The 22,844-nt window shown below is 40.0% G+C and overlaps 1 protein-coding gene across 1 annotated transcript in view; it reads right to left on the reverse strand.

The window, feature by feature from the left end:
- The window catches only part of MEAK7 (MTOR associated protein, eak-7 homolog), a 47,916-nt gene that overhangs the window by 1,296 nt on the left and 23,776 nt on the right, over positions 1-22,844 (reverse strand). Inside the window, exons 6-8 of the mRNA XM_036750720.1 lie at positions 12,214-12,633; positions 11,159-11,277; positions 2,396-2,572 (exon numbers count right to left, since the gene is read on the reverse strand). Of these exons, the coding sequence (XP_036606615.1) occupies positions 2,396-2,572; positions 11,159-11,277; positions 12,214-12,633 (716 nt within the window). The remainder of the gene's footprint in view (positions 1-2,395; positions 2,573-11,158; positions 11,278-12,213; positions 12,634-22,844) is intronic.

A 22,844-nucleotide genomic window follows, 5' to 3' on the forward strand; every position in this document is an offset into this window, starting at 1 on the left:
CCTCCCTCCCCCTCTCCTTCACATATATCACAGCCTCTGCAAGGCCGAAGGCTCTCTCCCACCTAACTTTCAATGACACTATGCTGATACTCATAATCAGAGGGCAGGTGCAAAAGCCGCACTGCCTGGGCAATATAGCAACCCCTCATGAAAACAAACGAGAAGGAAAGGAGGGCTGCCAATCTGGAAACCTGCTTAATAGCTATCAGAATGTCTTTGTAAACCCGCCTGATCCAAACGGAAATGAGGCTGCACAGGCTAAAATTACAAATGGAACCTATCAAGGAAAATCTGATTAAGGAAAGAAGGGGCCTAAGGCAGGTTTGGGTTGTTCCTTTGAAAGCTGATGATGATCTACTTCAATAAATCCAAAGATCCAAGCTTTGGGGGGTAAGAACTCAATATATGACAAAAAAATTGCTGGGAAAACTAGAAAGCAGTTTAACAGAAACTAAGCATAGACCAGTATCTCACATTGTATATACCAAGATTAGGTCAAAATGGATAAATGATTTAGACATGAAGGATGATATCATAAGTAAATTAGGGGTGCATGGAAAAATATACCTGTCAGATCTATGGATAAAGGAAGAGTTTATGACCAAACAAGAAATAGAAAAGATCAGGGGAAGTAAAATAGATAATTTTGATTGCATGACGTTAAAGTTTTTGCACAAACAAAACTAATGAAGCCAAAATTAGAAGGAAAATAGGAAATTGGAGAAAAATTACAGCAGGTTTCTCTGATAAAAATCTAATTTCTCAAATACCTAACCCTGAATTCTCAGAGAACGGAACCAAATTTACAAAAATAAAAGCTAGTCCTCAGTTGATAAACAGTCAAAAGATATGACTTTTCAGCCAGAAGAACAAATCAAAGCTATCAACAACCACATGAAAAAAAAATGCTCTAAGTCACTCTGATTAGAAAAATGCAAATTAAAACAACTCTGAGATAACTCACACCTGTCAGATTGGCTAACATGACAGGAAAAAAGATAAATGCTGGAGAGGCTGTGGAAAAACTGGGACACTAATGCATTGCTGGTGGAGTTGTGAACTCATCCAACCATTCTAGAGAACTGTTAGGAACCACGCCCAAAAGACTATAAAACTGTGCATACCCTGTGACATCAGCAGTACCACTACTAGGTCTGTATCCCACAGAGTTTAAAGGAAAAGGATCCATTTGTACAAAAATATTTATAGCAGCTCTTTCTGTGATAGCAAAAAATTGGAAATTGAGGGGATGCCCATCAATCGTGGAATGGCTGAATAAGCTGTGGTATATAATTGTGATAGAAAACTACCGTGCTATAAGAAATGACAAGCACAATGGTTTCAGAAAAACCTGCCTTATGTGAACTCGGGCAGAGTGAAGTGAGCAGAAGCAGGAGAACACTGTAAACAGCAACAGCAATATTATAAGGATGATCAACCAAGACCGTTTCAAAGGACCCATGAGGAAAAATGCTATCTCTAGAGAGAGAACTGATGAACTCTGAATGCAGACTGAGGCATACTTTTTTGAACTTTATTTTTATTACTTTATTTGGTTTGTGTTTTCTTTTGCAACATGGATAATATGCAAATATGTTTTGCATGACTTCATATGTATAATCGATATCAAATTCCTTGCTTTCTCTAGGAGGAAGGAGTGGGGGGAGGGAAAGAATTTGGAACTTAAAATTTTAAAAAATGATTGTTAATAAAATTTTTAACATGTAGTTGGGAAATATTTAATGAAATAAATAAAAATTATTTTTTTTAAAAAGCTAATGATAGCTCAGGGAGAGAAAGGAATAAATTTATGGAGCTAGGTCAGGAGGTAGTCTCCAGAAATCAACATGGCAAAATGAACAGAGGACCAGTCTTGGAGTCGGGAAGACCTTCAGGCTTCAACTCTGTGTCTGCCACCTTCTATCTGTGTGACCACTTAAGCTATCACCACCCTCAAGCAACTGGGGCTTTAAGTTGGGAATCTGTATTAGTGAAATGAGTTTTAACACTGGGAATTCTCCGTGTGGTGGGCAAAGGTCATGAAAAAGTTGAGAAATAGTTGAAAGACAATGAAGCACAACAGAGAAGCTCTGAATTTAAAGCTGAAGGACAGCTGTACAGAGCCTGGCTGTTACCTGTGTGCTTTGGGGCAAGTCATTTCCCTAGTCTATTACAACATTTCTTAATCTGTCAAATTAGAATGTTTAATGATCCCCCAAATCACTCCCAGCTCTAAAGCCTAGGATTCCTTGGTCTCTCCTTCCAAACACACCTGCATTATTAGATTTAAAGTAATTTCTCCCTGGCTTCAGGGGATATATGGGAGGGAGGGGAGAGGAATAAGACCAGTTGAATAGGATGATGACTACATGCTCAGAGAGCTTCAGACACTTACCTTCTCCTTTGCAAAATCTCCAACCGCCCATACCTCTAGGGTATCCAACTCAAAATTTTCCCTGGCTGATAGCTGAGGGCTGTTATAAGTAGTACATCTAGGATTTGCTCTGCTGTGTCCTTTCCCAAAATCATAATCAATCCAAAGCCCAAAGTAATCAAACTGACCTCCCATGCCCTACAAAGGAAATGGAAAAGCAAACAAATCCATATAAATGAGTCCATCTCTCCCAGAAAGACATGTTATTACTTAGTTTTAAAACATAAAATAACATAATCCTATGTCACATGATTCCTTTCTTGCAAAAAAGCAACAACTTATAAAATGGTAATCATCAAAACAAACTGGTACTGGCTAAGAAACAGAGCGGTGGATCGGTGGAACAGATCAGGTACACAATACACAGTAGTAAGTGACCACAGTAATCTAGTATTTGATAAACCCAAAGACCTAAGCTTTTGGAACAAAACCTCATTATCTAACAAAAACTGCTGGGAAAACTGGAAAACAATATGGCAGAAATTAGTTATAGACCAACATCTTACACTGTATACCAAGATAGGGTCAAAATGGGTACACATCTAGACTTAAAGGGTGATACCATAAGCAAATTAGGAGAGTATAGAATGATTCACTTGTTATATCTATGGATAAGGAAAGAATTTAGGACCAAACAAGATGTAGAAAGCATAATAAAATGTAAAATGGATACTTTTGATTAAATAAAAATAAGTTTTTACATGAACAAAACCAATGCAACCAAAATTAGAAGGAAAGCAGAAAACCAGGGGGAAAATTTATAGCAAGTATTTCTGATAAAGGCCTCATTTCTCAAATATATAGAGAACTGAGTCAAATTTATATGAATATAAGTCATTCCCCAATTGATAAATGGTCAAAAGATATGAATAGGCAGTTCTCTGACAAAGAAATCAAAGCTATCTATCATCATGTGGAAAAATGCTCTAAATCACCATTGATTAGAGAAATGCAAATAAAACAACTCTGAAGTACCACCCATCAGATTGGCTTATATAACAGAAAAGGGAAATGATAAATTTTGGAGGGAATATGGGAAAACTGTGACACTAATGCACTGTTGGCGGAGTTGTAAACTGATCCAACCATTCTGGAGAGCAATTTGTAACTATGCCTAAAGGGCTATAAAACTGCATGCCCTTTCATCCAGAAATATTACTGTATCCCAAAGAGACTTTTTTAAAAGGGAAAAGGACCTATTTGTACAAAAATATTTATAGCAGCTCTTTTTCCAGAGGCTAAGAATTGGAAATTGAGAAGATGCCCATCAACTGGGGAATGGCTGAACAATATAATTGTACTGTAAGAAATGACAAGCAAGATGATTTTTAAAAAAACCTGTAAAGACGTACATGATCTGATACAAAATACAGTGAGCACAGCAAGGAAAACATTGTACACGGCAACAGCAATATTGTACAATGAACAAGTATGAATGACTTTGCTATTTTCAGCAATACAATCCCACAGAACTCATGATCTCCCTCCAAAGAACTGATGTCATCCGAATGCAGATCAAAGTATACTATTTTTCACTTTCTTGTTTTGTTGCTGTTTGAGTTTTCTTGCACAAAATGATTAATGTGGAAATGTTTTATGTGACTGCACATGTATAACCTATATTAGACTGCTTACTATCTCAAGGAGGGGGTTGGGGGAGAGGGAAGGAAAAGAATTTAGAATTCAAAATTTAGAAAAAAATAATTTTTTTTAAAAAGTAGTAACTACTTAGCTCTATCTTTTAAAAACTGGACTTATAAACTACTGAATCTCCACTAAAGTCTTCCTGCAATGCTTCCTCATGGCACAAAGATGACTCTGGGTTCCCAGAGGTTATGCTATATTGGAAATGGTCCAAGAAGGAGCCTGGCAACGGACTAAGTTCAGAATAGCTAAAAGGCCCATCACCAGCTCATTAGCCACAGGGGAGTATTTTCAGGTCCAACAACTCTGAAGGACCATCTACTGGAACACAGAGGCACTGCAATCCATTCTGGGAACGGGAGTACCAAACTAATACAAGACTTCGAAGTAAGAGAAAGAGCACCAGACGTTATTTTCAGTTTATCAACCATTTAAGTGCCTACAATGTGCAGGGCAATGTGATGATTCCATGGCACGCCAGCTGCCCAGTCTGGCCTCTTCCTGCCCGTAGGGAGACACAGAAATGGCATTCCATTCCTAGTCCAGTCCTTTCATAGGGACATCATGAGTCTCCTAGGCTGGTCTCTGTGGAGGAGTTGGAATACTTCTTACTTCCCACTGCCATTCCCAAGCTCATTTTCTACCAACATCATCTACCAACCTTTGAGGTTCATTTAATTCCTATCTACCACTCAATCAAAATTCTGGTAGCCGTTGTCTACAGACCTCCAAGATACTCTTTCCTCAATGAGTTCAGTGCCTGGGCTCACAATGTTTCTCTCCTTCCCAACTCCTGCCCTCATACTAGGGGACTTTAATGTAAACATTGATAATCCCTCAAACATCTTAGCCTCCCAGTTCCTCAACTTACTAATTTCCCATTACCTATTCTTCCACACCACCTTGGCTAAACATAGATGATCATAATCTCCTTCTGATCATTATCTACAAATGTACCACTTCCGTGTTCATGAATTCTGAAACTCCCTTTTCTGACCACAATTTGTTGTCATTCCAACACTCCCTCTGCCTTGCAAGCCCAAATCCTATCCTTCATTCTCATCATTATCTCCAGTCCTTCAAGCCCTTAGTTCTGTTTCAGGCTATCACCTGTAGACTGCCTCTACTCTCCTCCCTTGCCCACCTTGAGCCCCTGGTGAACCAGTTCAACTCTACACTACCCTCTTCTCTTGAATCCCTTGCCCCCTTATCCTATCACCAATCTTGCCCTGCTAAGCCTCATCAGCTGCCTTCACTCCTACTTATGCGCTGCTGAATGGAAGCTGAAGAAAAATTGTAAAACTGTGCTGACTGGATGCACTACAGATTTATGCAACATGACTTCAACTGGACCCTCACTGAAGCAAGGCTTATCTCTTAACACCAGGTCATCCCCTATACCAAAATCTCCAATGGCTCTCTGCAGCCTCTAGGGTAAAAACATAAAACCCTGGGTTAGACATTCAAAGCTCTTCATACCTCACTTTCTCCCACCATTTTACAAGTGTTCTTATGCCCCACTTCCCTCACATACTTTGTAACCCAATGACCCTGGTCATCCTTGCTGTTACTTGAACAAAATACTGCACCACCTCCTGACTCCGGGCATTTTTAGTGGCTTCCTGTCATGCCTGGAGGATTCTTTCCACGCTCATCTCCACTTCCTGGCTTCCTTGACTTCCTTCAAGTCCCCAATAAAGTCGCACCTTTTACAAAAAGTCTTTCATGATCTCCCTTAATGCTAATGCCTTCCCCCTGTTGATTATCTCCAGTTTATCCTGTATGTATCTTGTCTGTACATAGTTGTTTGTGTATTGTTTTCCCTCAATTGAAAGCAAGCTCCTTCAGAACAAGAACTGGTTCCTGCCCTTCTTCTTATCTCCAATATTTAGCACAGTGCCTGGCACAATAAATGTTTATTGATTGACTGTACCAAGCCCTAGGGGTATAACAATGAAGAAAGACACTATCCATTCCTTTAGGCAGCTTATGGAACAAGATCCATCCATCCATCCATAATTATAGTGCAAGGCTGAGTATAAAATGGAGAAGTCCAAGAAAAGTATAATGACAAATATGTGACGAAGGACAGAGCAAAGATCATTTTCACCTGGGGATAACTTCCCCAGAGGAGAGGTAGATTAGGGCTCAGTCATGCCCTTAAATCCCAGTTCTACTTGGGGAAATGATACTCCTATATAGTCAACAATCAGAGAATAACACAAGACAGTCTATAAGGGTTAAATGTGTTCAGAGGAGAGAAGACAGGATATGGATATGGAAAAGTCATTTCAGGGAACATGATAGTCAAGAAGTCCTAAAGAACCGAAGAAAAGTTTGTAGTAGAGCCAGTCAGCACCATTTTCTGACTTCTCCAGTAGGGCTCTAATACTTGAAAACAAAGAAGTAGATACAAAGTGAGAGATAACCAGGATTTGGGGAGAGGGAGGAAGGAAGGAGTCAGAAGACAGGTTCCTTCCATTCTCAGCCCTGCCGCTAACAAAGTATGTGACTTTGGGTCAGTGACTTCAGCCCTCTGGGCTAGTTTCTTCATCTATACAATGAGGGTGTGTTGCAACAATTGGGCTAGCAGCTGATGTGGGGGTGAAAGACCAACGCAAGCCCAAGGACAAGAACTCTGCCAGCACAGGTTCTTTTGATCTGCTTTACTAAGGAAAGTAACTTTAAGGGGTTAACAATCTTATTTCAATCCAACATACAAATATCATTCACTTAGCACAGGAGGAAAAGCCAGCACCCTGAACTTTAGAGCAAATACAAACAAATTACAAACATACACAATATAAACAGACCAAATCATAATTCATAGTTACCAAGGAAGCATCAACATCTGGGTTCATGAGCCGGGGAGCTCTTAACAATGGCTGGCCCAGAGTCACACACCACTCCTCCAGTGGCTCAGAGCCCCAAGCAAACAACTCTGTTCTCTCTTTTTATATAGTCTTTAGACATCATCAAACATAATCTGAGCCACCAGAACTTAGGCGCCTACTGTTGGCTCTTGTCTTAGCAACTCCCCTTAGAACCCTGAGGGCTTCACACCCATATTGGCTTAGCACCTAGTAATTAGGGGTTTGGGCCTGGGGCTCTGCACCTAGTAAGGCTCAATAAAAGACACTTAATTAATTCAGCATTCTAAAACAGTAAAAAGGTCCCAACTTAATTAATGCTACAGAGTGTTAGATGAGATCCCTTCTCAATCTAACTGGCTTCTTCCCTACTATCCACAAGCATGCCCAGATCATTCCCAACCTTAACAAGACAAAAACAAAACACCGTCATTTGCCCTGATATCTCCTCGATGAACTCCTAGAAAAACCAGTCTCAATTCCTTGCTTCTACTCCTTTCCCTTCCAGTAATATTTCAATTCCCTGAAATCTGGATTCTGATTCCATTCCACCACTCAACTAAAATCTCTCTCTGAGGTTACCAACAACATATTAGCTGAGAAATCCAATGACCTTTTATCAGTTCTCACTCTTCCTGACCTCTCCCCAGTCCAGGGGTTAACTCTTTTTGTGTAATAGACCCCTTTGGAAGTCTGGTGAAACCTATGGACATTTAGCGAGACTACTTTTTAAAATCCATAATGAGAGGAAATGCTAAATTCCAGTTAGCGATTAGTGAAAATAAAAAGGTAAATTTTTTTCCACCCCAAGTTTACAGACTTCCTGAAATCTATCCATAGGCTTCCTGGAGGGTTGGAGGGCAGGGAGGGGAAATAAGCCCCAGGTTAAGAATGCTCATCCAAGACATTATCTCTCCCTTGGGTTTTCCTGATATTGTGTTCTCCTGGGTTCTCCTCCTGTCATTCTGACAGTTCTGTCACAAACCCTACTGCTGGACATCATCTTTGTGCTAGCAACTACGCACGAGTCTATCCTAAGGCTTTATTCTGGCCCCTTTCCTCTCTATACTCAGAGTGGTCTTATTAGCTCCAATTTCATTTTCTGTGTAGATGACTCCCAGACCTCCCTCTCCGTCTCTCTCTACCTGTCTGTGTTGGTCTCTCTGTCTTTCTCTGTCCCTCCCTCCCTTCTCTTCCAAGGACCATTCCTGCAACAACTCCCTGCTACCTATCCCCACTTTCATGTCCCATAGGTATCTCAAACTCAGCAAGTACAAAACAGAACTAGATTCCCCTGAAAAGTCACTCCTTTCCCTAACTTCCCTTCATCTGCTGAAGGCACAACCTTTCAATCACTCAGGTTTGAAATGTTAGACTAGTCCTCAACTCTTCCCTCTCCCTGACCCTCCACACCCAATTAAGTTGTCAATTCCTCAAGTATACCTCTACATCTCTTAAATCTGTCCCTTTCACTCCATTCACTTGGCCACTCCCTGGGTCAGGCCCTCATCATCTCTCACCTGCCTACCACAATAGCCTTCTCATTGGTGTTTCTGCCTCAGATCTTTCCCTTCTCAAACCCATCCCCAACATAGCCATCAAACTGATATTCCTAAAATGGAGATCTGAAAATGTCATTACTTTGCTCAAGAAACTTCACTGGTTCCCTGCTATCCTCTAGAATAAAATATAAATGCTTATGACTAGCATTTAAAATCTTTCACAAAACTAGTCAAAACAATTAACAATTTCAGCAAGGCAGGATATAAAGTAAATTCACATAAATCGTTGGCATTTCTATGTTACCAACAAAATCAGCAAGACAATTATAAAAAGAGAAATTCCATTTAAAGTAACTACAGAGAGGATAAAATACTTGGGAGTGTACCTACCAAGGCACACAAGGAACTACAAGAACACAATTACGAAACACTTTCATACAAATAGAAACAGATCTAAATAACTGGAGGAATAATAATCGCTCATAAGCCAATTTTTTAAAAATGACAATACTACCTAAATTCACTGACTTATTCAAAGTCATACCAAACAAGCTACCAAAGAATTGCTTTATATAGCCCGAAAAAAACATAAAAATTCATTTGGAAGAACAAAAGGTCAAAACTATCATGGAAATAAATGAAAAAAAATGGGAAGGAACGCAGCCTAAGAGTACCAGATCTCAGCCTATTCTACAAAGCCATTAATTGTTTAAACAACCTGGTATTGGTTAAGAAATTGAGTGGTTGGTCAATGGAACAGATTAGGCATATGATATATTGCAGCAGATAAGCACAATAACTGAGGATCTGATAAACCCCAAAATCACAACTGTTGGGGCAAGAACTCACCGTCTGACAAAAACCACTGGGAAAGTTGGAAAATAATCTAGCAAAAACTAGGCATAGACCAACATCCTATATGCCAAGATAAGCTCAAAATCGGTGTGTGATGTAGACGTAAGGGTGATATAATAAGAAAATTAGTGGAGAACGTAAGAAATTATCTGTCAGATTGATGGAGAGGGAAGAATTCGTGACCAAACAAGAGATAAAGGTCACAGGAGATAGCTAATCTTGATTACATGAAAATGAAAAGGCTTTGCACCAACAAAACCAATGCAGATAAAATTAGAAGTAGGAAAAAAATCTTTGCAGCAAGTTTCTCTGATAAATGTCTCATTCTGAAAACATAGAGGGAATCAAGCCAAGTTTCTAAGAGGTCAAAGGATATGAACAGGTAGGTTTCAGAGTAAATATAAAAAGCTCTAAATCACTAATAAATGCAAATTAAAACAGCTCTGAGGTACCATCTCAGACCCATCAGATTGGCTAACACAACAGAAAAGGAAATTGACAAATGCTGGAGGAGATGTGGGAAAGTATGTACATTAATGCACTGCTGGTGGAGCTGCGAACTAGTTCAACCATTCTGGAAAGCAGTTTGAAACTATGCCCTCCCAAAACACTAAATTGTTCAAACTCTGATCCAGTGATACTGTTACTAGGTCTGTACTCCAAAAAGATGGAAGCAAAAGGACCCTGGTGCACAAAAATATTTATAGCAGCTCTTTTGTGGTAGCAAAGAATGGGAAACTGAGGGGATGCTCAACAATTGAGGAATGGCTGAACAAGTTGTGCTGTACGATTGTGATGGAATACTATCAGGCCGTAAAAAATGATGAGCAAGAGGGTTTCAGAAAAACCTGGGAAGACTTGTGGGAACGGATGGAAGAAAAGTGAAGTGAACAGAACCTGAACAATTTACACAGTAACACCAATTTTGTAAAGATAATCAACTGTAAAAGACTTAGTAACTCTGATTAACACAATGACCCCAGATAATCCCAAAGGATCATAATTAAAGATGCTATCCACCTCCAGACAAGAGAACTAAGGGACTCAGAGTACAGAATAAAACATATTTTTATTCTCTATTTCTTTTTCATTTTTCTTTTTCAGAACATGGCTAATGCAGAAATTTGTTTTGCATGACTTCATATTTGTAATGGGTTTTGCATCTCATGCTTTCTCAATAGGTGAGGGAAGAGAGAGAATCTGGAACTGAAAATAAAAGGACAAAAAAAAAGAGTAAATAAGTCAACACACACAAAAATAAAAATAAAATCCTTCGCAATCTGGCTCTAGCTTTCCGTACAGATTTCACTTTATTCCTCTTCACACACTCAATGTTGCAGCCAACTAACTGACTTGCTGTACCCACCTCCGTGCCTTTGCAGAGACTGTACTCCATGCTTGGAATACTCTGCCTCTTCATCTCTACTACATGAAATCACTACATTCCTTCAAAGAAAAGCTCAGGTGTCACTCCCTACAGGAGGATTTTCCTGATTCCCCCAGTTATTGGTGTTCTTTCTCCTATGTCTCATTCACTAGAAACAAGTATATATTCTGCATACCCTTTTTGTATGTATTTTTCTCCCAATAGACTGTAATCTCCTTATGAGAGAGCCTTGTTTTGTTTTTTTGCTTCTGCACTCCCAGCACTGAGCTCAGAGCAGGCAATCAGTGCTCAGAGAACTGAAGTGGCCATCATCCAGATGGGGACTTCCTCCATGCTTCCCAAGGCTGGTCTTCAGCAGATACCATTTGTCCCCAGGCCTATGACAGGGGTCCTCCCAGTCTGGCAGTGACTCTCATTAGAGAGGTGAGAACTTAACCCATTACTCTATAAATTTTTTGTCACTTACCAATCCATTTGGTATAGTTTGTTGTCCATAATTCAAATACATATAATGATCGTTGTATCCACTGTATGTGTATACAGCAATGTTGGGGGAAATGGTAAACAGGAAGGATCTACAGTCCCCTAAAAACAGCCAAAAATTAAAACATGTTTGTATCACTGAGTATGCAATTAAAAGAATCTACCCAAAACATAAATTCCAGAAAACAAGAGGCAATCCTATTTGAGATCCATAACTGATGAAGCACTGTTCTCTCTCATGGGAAAGGGAAAGATTCAGTAGATTCTGAATTCAGCATTTGCAGGATAGACGGTTCTAGCTATACTCTGTTATTGTCTTGGATTGTGGGCTTCCAATGAGTATTCATTTTTCTTTGAAATGGGGTATGTGTGCGTGTGTGCGTGTGCGAGTGTGTGTGTGAGTGTGTGTGCGCGTGTGTGTGTGTATGTGTGTGTGTCTGTGTGTGTGTGTGTATGTGTATGCTCAACCCTAACGTAACCTTAATGTAAAGTCGCCCTCTGCTGGACTCTTTTCTAGGAATTTAAATACGAACTAGCTGGCCGCCACCTTTCTTCCACCACACTGAGGGGATGGTGGAGTGTTTTGAAGAAGATTAATAATGTTACCAGTAAGATGAAAGATCTGGAATACTTCAAACTCAGCACAGGTACATCATGAGTGTTGGTGGGATCAAGTACAGACTAAGCTATAATTGAAACCTAACATGAAAGATGAAAAAGTGAGTCTAAAGAAATTCTCCTCTCTCAATTCCTCTCTAAAATGGAGAAAACCTTCATTGACTTGCCCTCTGTACTGTATTCCAAGGGTTGCTATGAGGCTCAGTCAGAAAGGATTCTACAGCCTGTCTAGCTTAGTCCTCACCCTACAGAGGGCATCACTTCTCTACAAGCAATATAAGATCCACACAAAAATGAGGTATTAGCATTCTCTCAAAATGCTAGGAAAAATCACCAGGCAAAAGATCATAGCCTTCTTGCTACAGATGTACACATAATGAAAATTTCTGATTACAGGGTTCACTACAAATGCAGACTTACCTTGAAACTGGCCCTTGACTGCCCAGGAGTGAGATGAAAAGCCACCAAATATATAGCCATCCCTGTCCTTTACCACTAATAAGCAGGGACCTCTGCCTACAATATTCCCACAAAGTTTTGCAAAGTTGTAGCCATGAATTTGAGAAGAAAAAATGAGTTTCCATGTGTGCTGTAGCTTTGTAGGGAGGCAGGAGTTGATATAAACAATGGCAGGAATATTAAAAAGGCTCATGAATTCTTTGCCATCTTTACACTCTGGGATGAAACTGGCAAGCTCTGCGTGAGAATGCAAAACAAGGAATCCTCGCCTGACAACCACATTTAAGAATGTGGAGATCTGGGGCACTTTAAGCAGCCAGTCTTCGATCATATTGCTGTCACAGAAAAAATTGTCTTTGTCGGTATCTTCAACTGGGGAGCCTGGGGGGAGGGAAACATAGAGCAAAAACATTAAGTTTCGCAAAATTTTCCTACTAGATTATTCAAACTTCTAAACTACTTTTCTTCTCCGTATCAAAATCCACTACAGACACGATGGTGATACTTTTAATTTCATGGCAGCCCAGGCCCTCAACCCTTAAACAATCTGTATCACAGTAAGCCCCAAAGGCCCAAGGACCGGCACCCAAAAGCTGCTTTGTCTGAGGTCTTCAAAGAAAAAGAGAAAATGGCCTCCTAAGTCACTTCATAGAGTATTAGAGCCGGATAGCAACTGGAAGATCCAGCCACTTCATCTGCAGAGAAGGAAAGTAAGTAGCAGCGAGGCAGCAGCTCATCCATACCGAGGCAACTGAGAAAGGAGCAAGCCTAGACCTTCCCCGGTGAGCTTTCACTGCCTTCATCTTGGCATCAAAAGCTGGATGATGTGTAAAGCAGGCATGGGGAAGCTACCTCAGTCTTGAGTGGTGTAACTAAAAATAACTGGCATCTGGAAAGTGTAAGGTCATGACCACTGGTCTATCATTGCCTTAAGAAGTGATACCCTACATTTTCTATCATAAACTTTTTATTCTTATAAAAACTAGTTTTGCTAGGCATGATGGTACACATTTGTAGTCCCTGATGCTGGGAAGGCTGAGGCCGATCGATCGCTGGCACTCAGAAGTTCTGAGCTATAGTGGGCTAGGGCTGACCGGGGTTCCATGCTGCGTCCAGAGCATAAATATGGTGAACCCTGGGAAAGAAAGGACAGGCTGCCTCCAGGAGAGCAAACAGGTTCAGGTTAGAAAAAAATGGGAGCAGGCCAAAGCTTCCACGCCAATAAATACTGTAAATGCTGCACCTCAAGCTCAGGAGAAAAAGGGACATCCAGTCTCACAACAACCTCCACGACCAAACCAAACTACAGTTTTAAGATATAATAAACACATTGATTCAGTCTCTGGTTTAGATTTATTCTCTTAGCTAGAAGACTCAAAAGAAAACATAAGGTTTATATTTTTATCATTGCTGCATTAAAAGTCTAGTTGTTTTTGCAAGTACTTTCCAACCACTTCATTGTTTTTCTGAATTCCCTTCATGTTTTTAGATTTCAAATTAAATTTTATTTTTTAAATACTTCTCATTTCTCCTGGAATTCTGAAGCTTTTTGACTGAAATTTGAGAAAAAAATTTTTTTGTTTTTCTCTGAATTGAAGCAGACCATGGTACAGTGAAAAGGGCAGCAGATTTGAGGTCTACAAGGTTGAAACTCAAATCCCCATTCTATGACTATGTAACCTTGGGCAAGTTATTTAACCACTGCAGGCCTCAGTTTCCTCCTGTGGAAAATGAGGAGCTAGGTCTAGAGCAGGGGTTCTTATCCTGCAGTCTGTGAACTTATTTTGCTTAGTCTATTTCGTTACAATTGGTTTGCTTTGTCATCCTTCTGAGAAGCGGTCCAGAGGCCTCCCCAATCAGACTGGCAAAGGGGTCCAACATCAAAATGGTTAACAACCCAGGGCCTACATGACAGCTGACTGATTAAAATCCTACAATCCTGTTCTACTTGGCTAAAGCTGTCTAAATAACCAACTTTTTATTTTCCTGAGGCCTCTTTAAAGTGGGTTAGCACAACCACAACCTGGTTACCAACAACTGGGATTGCTAAGTGCTACATGGTTAAAAATACAGGAGATCAACAACCAATACAGCTCTACACTTATGAAAAAGTTCCAGAAAGAAAGTGCCTACATTCTCCAGGACTTGTCCAATCCCTTTCACCATCAAATCCCCAATAGGTCTTCTGCTGTGTTGGGTTCATTTCTTCTAGAAAAAATACCCCCCCAAAACAAATATAATGAAGGGGTTTTAGGCTGTATCACACTTAATGTTTTTGCCATAGAGAAACCAAAACACTCCAGTCTCCAACACAAGGGATATTTTGTCTACTGTACATGAGATTTCTATTCCCAAGGAACTATGAGCAATACTTGCATACAAACACACAAATATATGCAGAAGAAATAACAATCATTTAATCTTAGACTCTATTAGGAATGTGTTCCTTCATTTTAGTAAATCCAACAAGGTGCTCTCTGAGTATGAACAGTCACACACAGGCACAGAAGGAATCTAAGACCTATTTCCCTTCCCAATGCTGGTATTTAGCCAGGACCACACAAGGTCCAGCCACCACTCTGGGACAGCATTTACCTCATACTATCAGGCCTCTCCTCTGCCAAATGAGTGCAGCTAGGTGGCGCAATGGATAGAGTGCCAGGCCTGGCCTCAGACCCTTACTAGCTGTGTGACCCTGGGCAAGTCACTTCACCATGCTTGCCTCAGTTTCCTCAACTATAAAATGAGCCAGAGAAGGAAATGGCAAACCTCTCCAGTATCTTTGTCAAGAAAATCCCAAACTGGGCCACGAAGAGTCCGACATCACTGAATGACTCAACAACAAAAATGGAGGTAATGACAGCACCCACCTCTCAGGGTTGTTGTGAGGATCAACCGGGATAAAAACTGTAAGGTGCTTAGCACAATGTCAGGCACACAGAGGCTTTTGTTATTATTATTGTTAGCTTTTGTTATTATTATTTTCATAAGTTTTGAATAGGCTCGATTTTAATGTTTTTTAAAACACATTTTATTTTTAACATTCTTTTCTTTTTAAAATTGAGTTCCGGCGGAGCCAAGATGGCGGCGGGTAAGCAGGGACTAGAGTGAGCTCTGTACCGAGTCCCTCCAAAAACCTATAAAAAATGGCTCTGAACCAATTCTAGAATGGCAGAACCCACAGAACAGCAGAGGGAAGCAGGGCTCCAGCCCAGGATAGCCTGGATGGTCTCTGGGTGAGGTCTATTCCACACGGAGCTGGGAACGGAGTGGAACAGAGCCCAGCCTGAGCGGCGTGGAACAACCAAACTTGGAGTCGGGCGGATGGGGCCCCTAGCGCTCTGAATCAGTGAGCTGCGGCAGTTACCAGACCCCTCGACCCACAAACACCAAAGACTGCGGAGAAGGTTAGTGGGAAAAGCTGCGGGAGTGGAAGGAGTTCGCGGTTCGGCTTCCAGCCGTGGGGCAGCTACAGTTGCTGCTGCTTCTGGCCCCAGGCCCACCTGGTGGGAGGAATTAAGTGCCGGATCAGAGCAGGAGTGCACAGCCTGCTAAAGATCTAAGCCCAGCCCGGGCTGGGGGTTCTTGGGGAAGGAGGAGTGCTGGTGTGACAGAGCTGGCACCTCCCCCCCAAACGTGGAACATAGAACTCGTTAGTCTACAAGCAGTCATACCCCACTGAAAAACTCAAGGGTCAAGTTAGTTGGTTGGGAATATGGCCAGGCAGCGAAAGCACACCCAGATTCAGTCTCAGACTTTGGATTCTTTCTTTGGTGACAAAGAAGACCAAAACATACAGCCTAAAGAAGACAACAAAGTCATAGAGCCTACAACAAAAGCCTCCAAGAAAAACATGAACTGGTCCCAGGCGATGAAAGAGCTCAAAAAGGATTTGGAAAAGCAAGTTAGAGAAGTAGAGGAAAAATTGGGAAGAGAAATGAGAAGGATGCAAGAAAACCATGAAAAACAAGTCAATGACTTGCTAAAGGAGACCCAAAAAATACTGAAAAATACACTGAAGAAAACAACACCTTAAAAAACAGACTAATTCAAATGGCAAAAGAGCTCCAAAAAGCCAATGAGGAGAAGAATGCCTTGAAAGGCAGAATTAGCCAAATGGAAAAGGAGGTCCAAAAGACCACTGAAGAAAATACCACTTTAAAAATTAGACTGGAGCAAGTGGAAGCTAGTGACTTTATGAGAAATCAGGATATTATAAAACAGAACCAAAGGAATGAAAAAATGGAAGACAATGTGAAATATCTCCTTGGAAAAACCACTGACCTGGAAAATAGATCCAGGAGAGATAATTTAAAAATTATTGGACTACCTGAAGCCATGATCAAAAAAAGAGCCTAGATATCATCTTTCAAGAAATTATCAAGGAGAACTGCCCTGATATTCTAGAGCCACAGGGCAAAATAGAAATTGAAAGAATCCATCGATCGCCTCCTCAAATAGATCCCAAAAAGAAATCTCCTAGGAATATTGTCGCCAAATTCCAGAGCTCCCAGATCAAGGAGAAAATACTGCAAGCAGCCAGAAAGAAACAATTTGAGTATTTTGGAAACCCAATCAGAATAACCCAAGATCTGGCAGCTTCTACATTAAGAGATCGAAGGGCTTAGAATGCGATATTCCGGAGGTCAATGGAGCTAGGATTAAAACCAAGAATCACCTACCCAGCAAAACTGAGTATCATGTTCCAAGGCAAAATATGGACTTTCAATAAAATAGAGGACTTTCAAGCTTTCTCAGTGAAAAGACCAGAACTGAATAGAAAATTTGACTTTCAAACACAAGAATCAAGAGAAGCATGAAAAGGTAATCAAGAAACGGAAATAGCAAGGGACTTACTAAAGTTGAACTGTTTTATTTACATTCCTACATGGAAAGATGATGTGTATGATTCATGAGACCTCAGTATTAGGGTAGTTGAAGGGAATATGCATATATATATGTTTATGTATATATATATATATATGTTTATGTGTATATATATATATATAAGTGAATGTGTATGTATGTATATATCTATGTGTATATGTATATATGTGTATGTGTGTGTATATAAATATATATATATATATATATATGTAAAAGAGAGAGAGCAGACAGAGGGTGAGTTGAAGATGAAGGGAAGATATCTAAAAGAAATAAAATGAAATTAAGGGATGAGAGAGCAACATACTGAGAGAGGGAGATAGGGAGAGATAGAATGGGGTGGATTATCTCGCATAAAGGTGGCAAGAGGAAGCAGTTCTGTGGGAGGAGGGGAGAGGGCAGGTGAGGGGAGAATGAGCGAACCTTGCTCTCATCGGATTTGGCCTGAGGAGGGAATACCATACATACTCAGCTGGGTGTCTTACCCCACAGGAAAGAAGAGGGAGGAAGATAAAAAAAAATAAAAGGGGGGGGATGATGGAGGGGAGGGCAGATGGGGGTGGAGGTAATCAAAACAAACACTTTGGAAGGGGGACAGGGTCAAGGGAGAAAATTCAATAAAGCGGGATGGGTTGGGAGGGAGCAAAATGTAGTTAGCCTTTCACAGCATGAGTATTGTGGAAGGGTTATACATAATGATACATGTGTGGCCTAGGCTGAATTGCTCGACTTCTTGGGGAGGGTGGGTGGGAAGGGAAGAGGGGAGAGAATTTGGAACTCAAAGTTTTAAAAACAGATGTTCAAAAACAACAAAAAAAAGTTTTTGCATGCAACTAAAAAATAAGATACACAGGCAATGGGGCGTAGAAATTTATCTTGCCCTACAAGAAAGGAAGGGAAAAGGGGATGAGAGGGGAGGGGGGTGATAGAGGGGAGGGCTGACTGGCGAACAGGGCAACCAGAATATATGCCATCTTGGAGTGGGGGGGGAGGGTGGAAATGGGGAGAAAATTTGTAATTCAAACTGTTGTGAAAATCAATGCTGAAAACCAAATATGTTAAATAAATAAATTTAAATAAAAAAAATTGAGTTCCAAATTCTCTCCCTCCTTCCCACTCCATACAATACCCACTGAGAAGGCAAGCAGGATAATATTAATTATACATGTGAAATCATGCAAAACATATTTCCATATTAGCCATACTGCCAAAAAAGGGAAAATAGAGCGAGACAAAGTATACTTCGGTTTCTAGTCAGAGATCACCAGTTCTCTCTCTGGAAGTGGACAGCATTTTTCTTCATAGATCCTTTGAGATTGTCTTGGATCACTATACTGAGCAGAGCAGCCAAGTCTTTCATGACTGATCATCACCACAACAGTGCTGTTACTGTGCACAATGATCTCCCAATTCCAATCACTTTATTTTGCATCAGTTCATATAGGTCCTGCCGTTGTTTTTCTGAAAACACCTCCCTTGTCATTTTCTATAGCACAGTAGTACTCCATCACAATCATATGCTATAACTTGTTCAGCCATTCCCCAAATGATGGACATCCCCTCAATTTCCAAATCTTTGCCACCACAAAAAGAGCTGCTATGAATGTATTTGTATATACACGTGCTTTCCCCTTTTCTTTGATCTCTCTGGGGTATAGACCTAGTAGTGGTATTGCTGGGTCAAAGGGTATACACAGTTTTATAGCCTCTTGGGCATTGTTCTAAATAGTTCTCCAGAACGACTGGACCAGTTCACAACTCCACTATTTTCCCTCATCCTCTCCAGGATTTGTCATCTCTGATTAAGTGTGAGTTGGTACCTCGGGGTTGTTTTAATTTGCCTTTTTCTAATCAATAGTGATTTGGGATTATTTTTTCATATGACTATACATAGCTTTGATTTCTTCTGAAAACTACTTATATCCTTTGACCATTTATCAATTGAAGAATGGCTCTTATTTATACATATTTGACTCAGTTCTATTATAGATTTGAGAAATGAGGACTTTATAAGAGAAACTTTCTGTAAAACTTTTAGATATTATTTTATTATCTATGGTACCTTTTAGCAAAATGTAGTTTCCCTGATTATCACTTTTAATTAGGTCTATTTTTGCTTTGTCTGAAATCATGGTTGTTTCCTCTGCCTTTTTTACTTCAGCTGAATGAAACATCTTAGATTCTGCTTCAGCCCTTTATTGTAACTCTGCATGTGCATCTTTCTGCATTGGATTCTGGTTTCTAATCTATTCTGCTCTCTATTTCTGTTTTATGGGTGAGTTCATGCTATTCACAGTTATGATTCATAACTGTGTATTTCCCTTCATCCCATTATCTTTTGTTTCTTCCTCTCTTCTTATCTTTTCCCTCCTTGAAAGCTTATTTTGCTTCTACGCATGGCTTTCCTTAATCCACTTTCATATTACTGTCCCCCCTTTTTCCTCCTCCCCTTATTTCCCTACTGGGTAAGTTACATTTTTATACACAACTGAGCATGTGCATGTGTTTTGGATATATTTTTTTCTTCCCTCTTTGAACTAATTACAATGAGAGTGAGGTTCAAGCATGGTCCACCGTCCACACCCATTTTCCCCTCCACTGTAAAAGCTCTTCCTTGCATGCCTTTTTTAGGTGAGAAAGATTTCCCCATTCTACCTCTCCTTTCCTCTTTCTCCCAGTTGTTTCAACAATCTGGCTAGCAGCTGTTGTGGGGGTGAAAGACCAACACAACCAGCACCCAGAAAGCTGCCAACACACTGCAAGAGCGCAGGTTCTTTTGATCTACTTTAATAAAGAAAGCAAGTTTAAGGGGTTGACAAGCTTACTTTAATTCAGCATACAAATATCATTCACTTAGTTCAGGGGAAAAGACCAGCACACTGAACTTCAGAGCAAATTACAAACAAATTACAAACATCAACAGACAGACCAAATACAGATTCATAGTTACCAACATCTAGGTTCAGCCCAGGGGCTCATAACTAGGGCTGGCCCAGAGTCACTCACGCCACCACTATTCTGAGTAAGAGCTCCAAAGAAGAGGAAACCAACTCCTGGTTTTATACCTTTTTCAGGGTCAGGGGTGAGTCACACATGCAACTCACCCATGTGATCTAGAATCGTCACAAAGAAGCAACTTAAACCCACGTGGTCTAAGAGCCTCTGATGTCCCAAACCTATCATTCAAACTCATGTGTAAACTAGGCCCTCCCTTAGTTAGCCCCACCTTGGGCCCCACCTTAGTTACCAATCCACACCCACATAGGTTTTACACCTAATAGGGGTTTGGGCCTGGGGCTTAGAACCTAGTAAGACTCAATGAAACATAATGAATTACTCAAAGGAAACAAAAGCCAAATTCTTCAAGGGCACTTGGTTGAACTAAATGCTAAGAGCCCATTCTGCTTACCAACACACCAGTGCATTCCTCTTTCTCACACCTTTATTTTATTTTTGGAGATTATTCCAAAAAAGTCGACCCAAACCTATGCCCTCTACCTATATAAACTCCTTCTAACTGCCCTAATAATGATAAAGTTCTCATGAGTTACAAGTATCATCTTTCCACGTAGGAATGCAAACAATTTAACCTTACTGGATCCCATATGACTTCTCTTTCCTGTTTACCTTTTTATGCTTCTCTTGAATCTTCTGTTTGAATGTCAGATTTTTTATTCAGTGCTGGTCTCTTCATCAGGAATGCCTGAAAGTCATCTATTTCATTAAATGTATATCCATAACCCCCCACCCCCTCACCAAAGGATTGCACTCAGTTTTGCTGGGTAGGTTATTCTTTGTTGAAATTCTATTCCAATTCCTTTGTTCCTCTAACACGGAAGCTGCTAAATCCTGTGTGATCTTGACAGCGGCTCCATGATATTTGAATTATTTCTTTCTAGCTGCTTGAAGAATTTTCTCCTTTATCTGCAAGCTCTGGAATGTGACTGTTATATTCCTAGGAGTTTTCCTTTTGGGATCTCTTTCAGGAGGTGACTGGTGGATTCTTTCAATTTCTATTTTACCTTCTGGATCTAATCACAGCAGTTTTCCTTGATAATTTCTTGTAATATGAGGTCTAGGCTCCTTCTTTGGTCATGGCTTTCAGGTAGTCCAATAATTCTTAAATTATCTCTCCTCTATCTATTTTCCAGGTCAATTGTCTTTCCAATGAGATATCTCACTTTTTCTTCTATTTTTAAAAAATTCTTTTGACTTTACTATTTCTATAGCTTCTACTTGCTCAATTCAATTTTTAAGGAATTATTTTCTTCGACGAGATTTTGTAGCAGTCTTCCCACTTGGAAAATGCTGCTTTTTAAGAAGTTTTTCTCTTCAGTGGACTTTTGTGCCTCTTTTACCAAGCTTCTCTTTTCATAATTTTCTTGCAACACTCTCATTTCTTTTATTCAATTTTTCCTCTATCACTCTTTATCTCTAACTCTTCCAAGAATTCTCGTTGGGTTTGAGTCCAATTAGCATTTTAATTTGAGGCTTTTTAAAATTTTTTTTTAATTTAACATTTTTAGTTTTCAGCATTGATTTTCACAAGAGTTTGAATTACAAATTTTCTCCCCATTTCTACTCTCCCACCCACTCCAAGATAGAGTATATTCTGGTTGCCCCGTTCCCCAGTCAGCCCTCCCTTCTGTCACCCCACTCCCATTCCCTTTTCCTTTCCTTTCCTGCAGGGTAAGATAAATTTCTATGCCCCATTGCCTGTGTATCTTATTTACTAGTTGCATGCAAAAACTTTTTTTTGTTGTTTTTGAACATCTGTTTTTAAAACTCTGAGTTCCAAATTCTCTCCCCTCTTCCCTTCCCACCCCCCTCCCTAAGAAGGCAAGCAATTCAACATAGGCCACATGCATATCATTATGTAAAACCCTTCCACAATACTCATGTTGTGAAAGACTAACTATATTTTACTTCTTCCTAACCTATCCTCCTTTATTGAATTTTCTCCCTTGACCCTGTCCCTTTTCGAAAGCGTTTGTTTTTGATTACCTCCTCCCCCTATCTGCTCTCCCTTCCATCATCCCCCTTTTCTATCTTCTTCCTCCTTCTTTCCTATGGGGTAAGACACCCAATTGAGTGTGTATGGTATTCCCTCCTCAGGTCAAATCCAATGAGAGCAAGATTCACTCATTCCCCCTCACCTGCCCCCTCTTCCCTTCCTACAGAACTGCTTTTTCTTGTCACTTTTAAGCGAGATAATTTACCCCATTCTATCTCTCCCTTTCTATCATCCCTTCATATTCAACTCACCCTGTGCTCTCTGTCTCTCTCTCTCTCTCTCTCTCTCCGTCTCTCTCTCTCTCTCTCTCTCTCTCTCTCTCTCTCTCTATATATATATATATATATATATATATATATATATATATACATATATATATATATATATATATATATATATATACACACACACACATATATACATACACACACAAACTATACACACACACACACACATATATACACATATACATATTCCCTTCAGCTACCCTAATACTGAGGTCACATGCATCATATACATCATCTTTTCAAGTAGAAATGTAAACAAAACAGTTCAACTTTAGTAAATCCCTTGTGATTTCTCTTTCTTGTTTACCTTTTCATGCTTCTCTTGATTCTTGTGTTTGACAGTCAAATTTTCTATTTAGCTCTGGTCTTTTCACTGAGAAAGCTTGAAAGTCCTCTATTTTATTGAA

Source organism: Trichosurus vulpecula, chromosome 3 (genome assembly GCF_011100635.1).
Source record: "Trichosurus vulpecula isolate mTriVul1 chromosome 3, mTriVul1.pri, whole genome shotgun sequence".
Classification (NCBI taxonomy): domain Eukaryota; kingdom Metazoa; phylum Chordata; class Mammalia; order Diprotodontia; family Phalangeridae; genus Trichosurus; species Trichosurus vulpecula.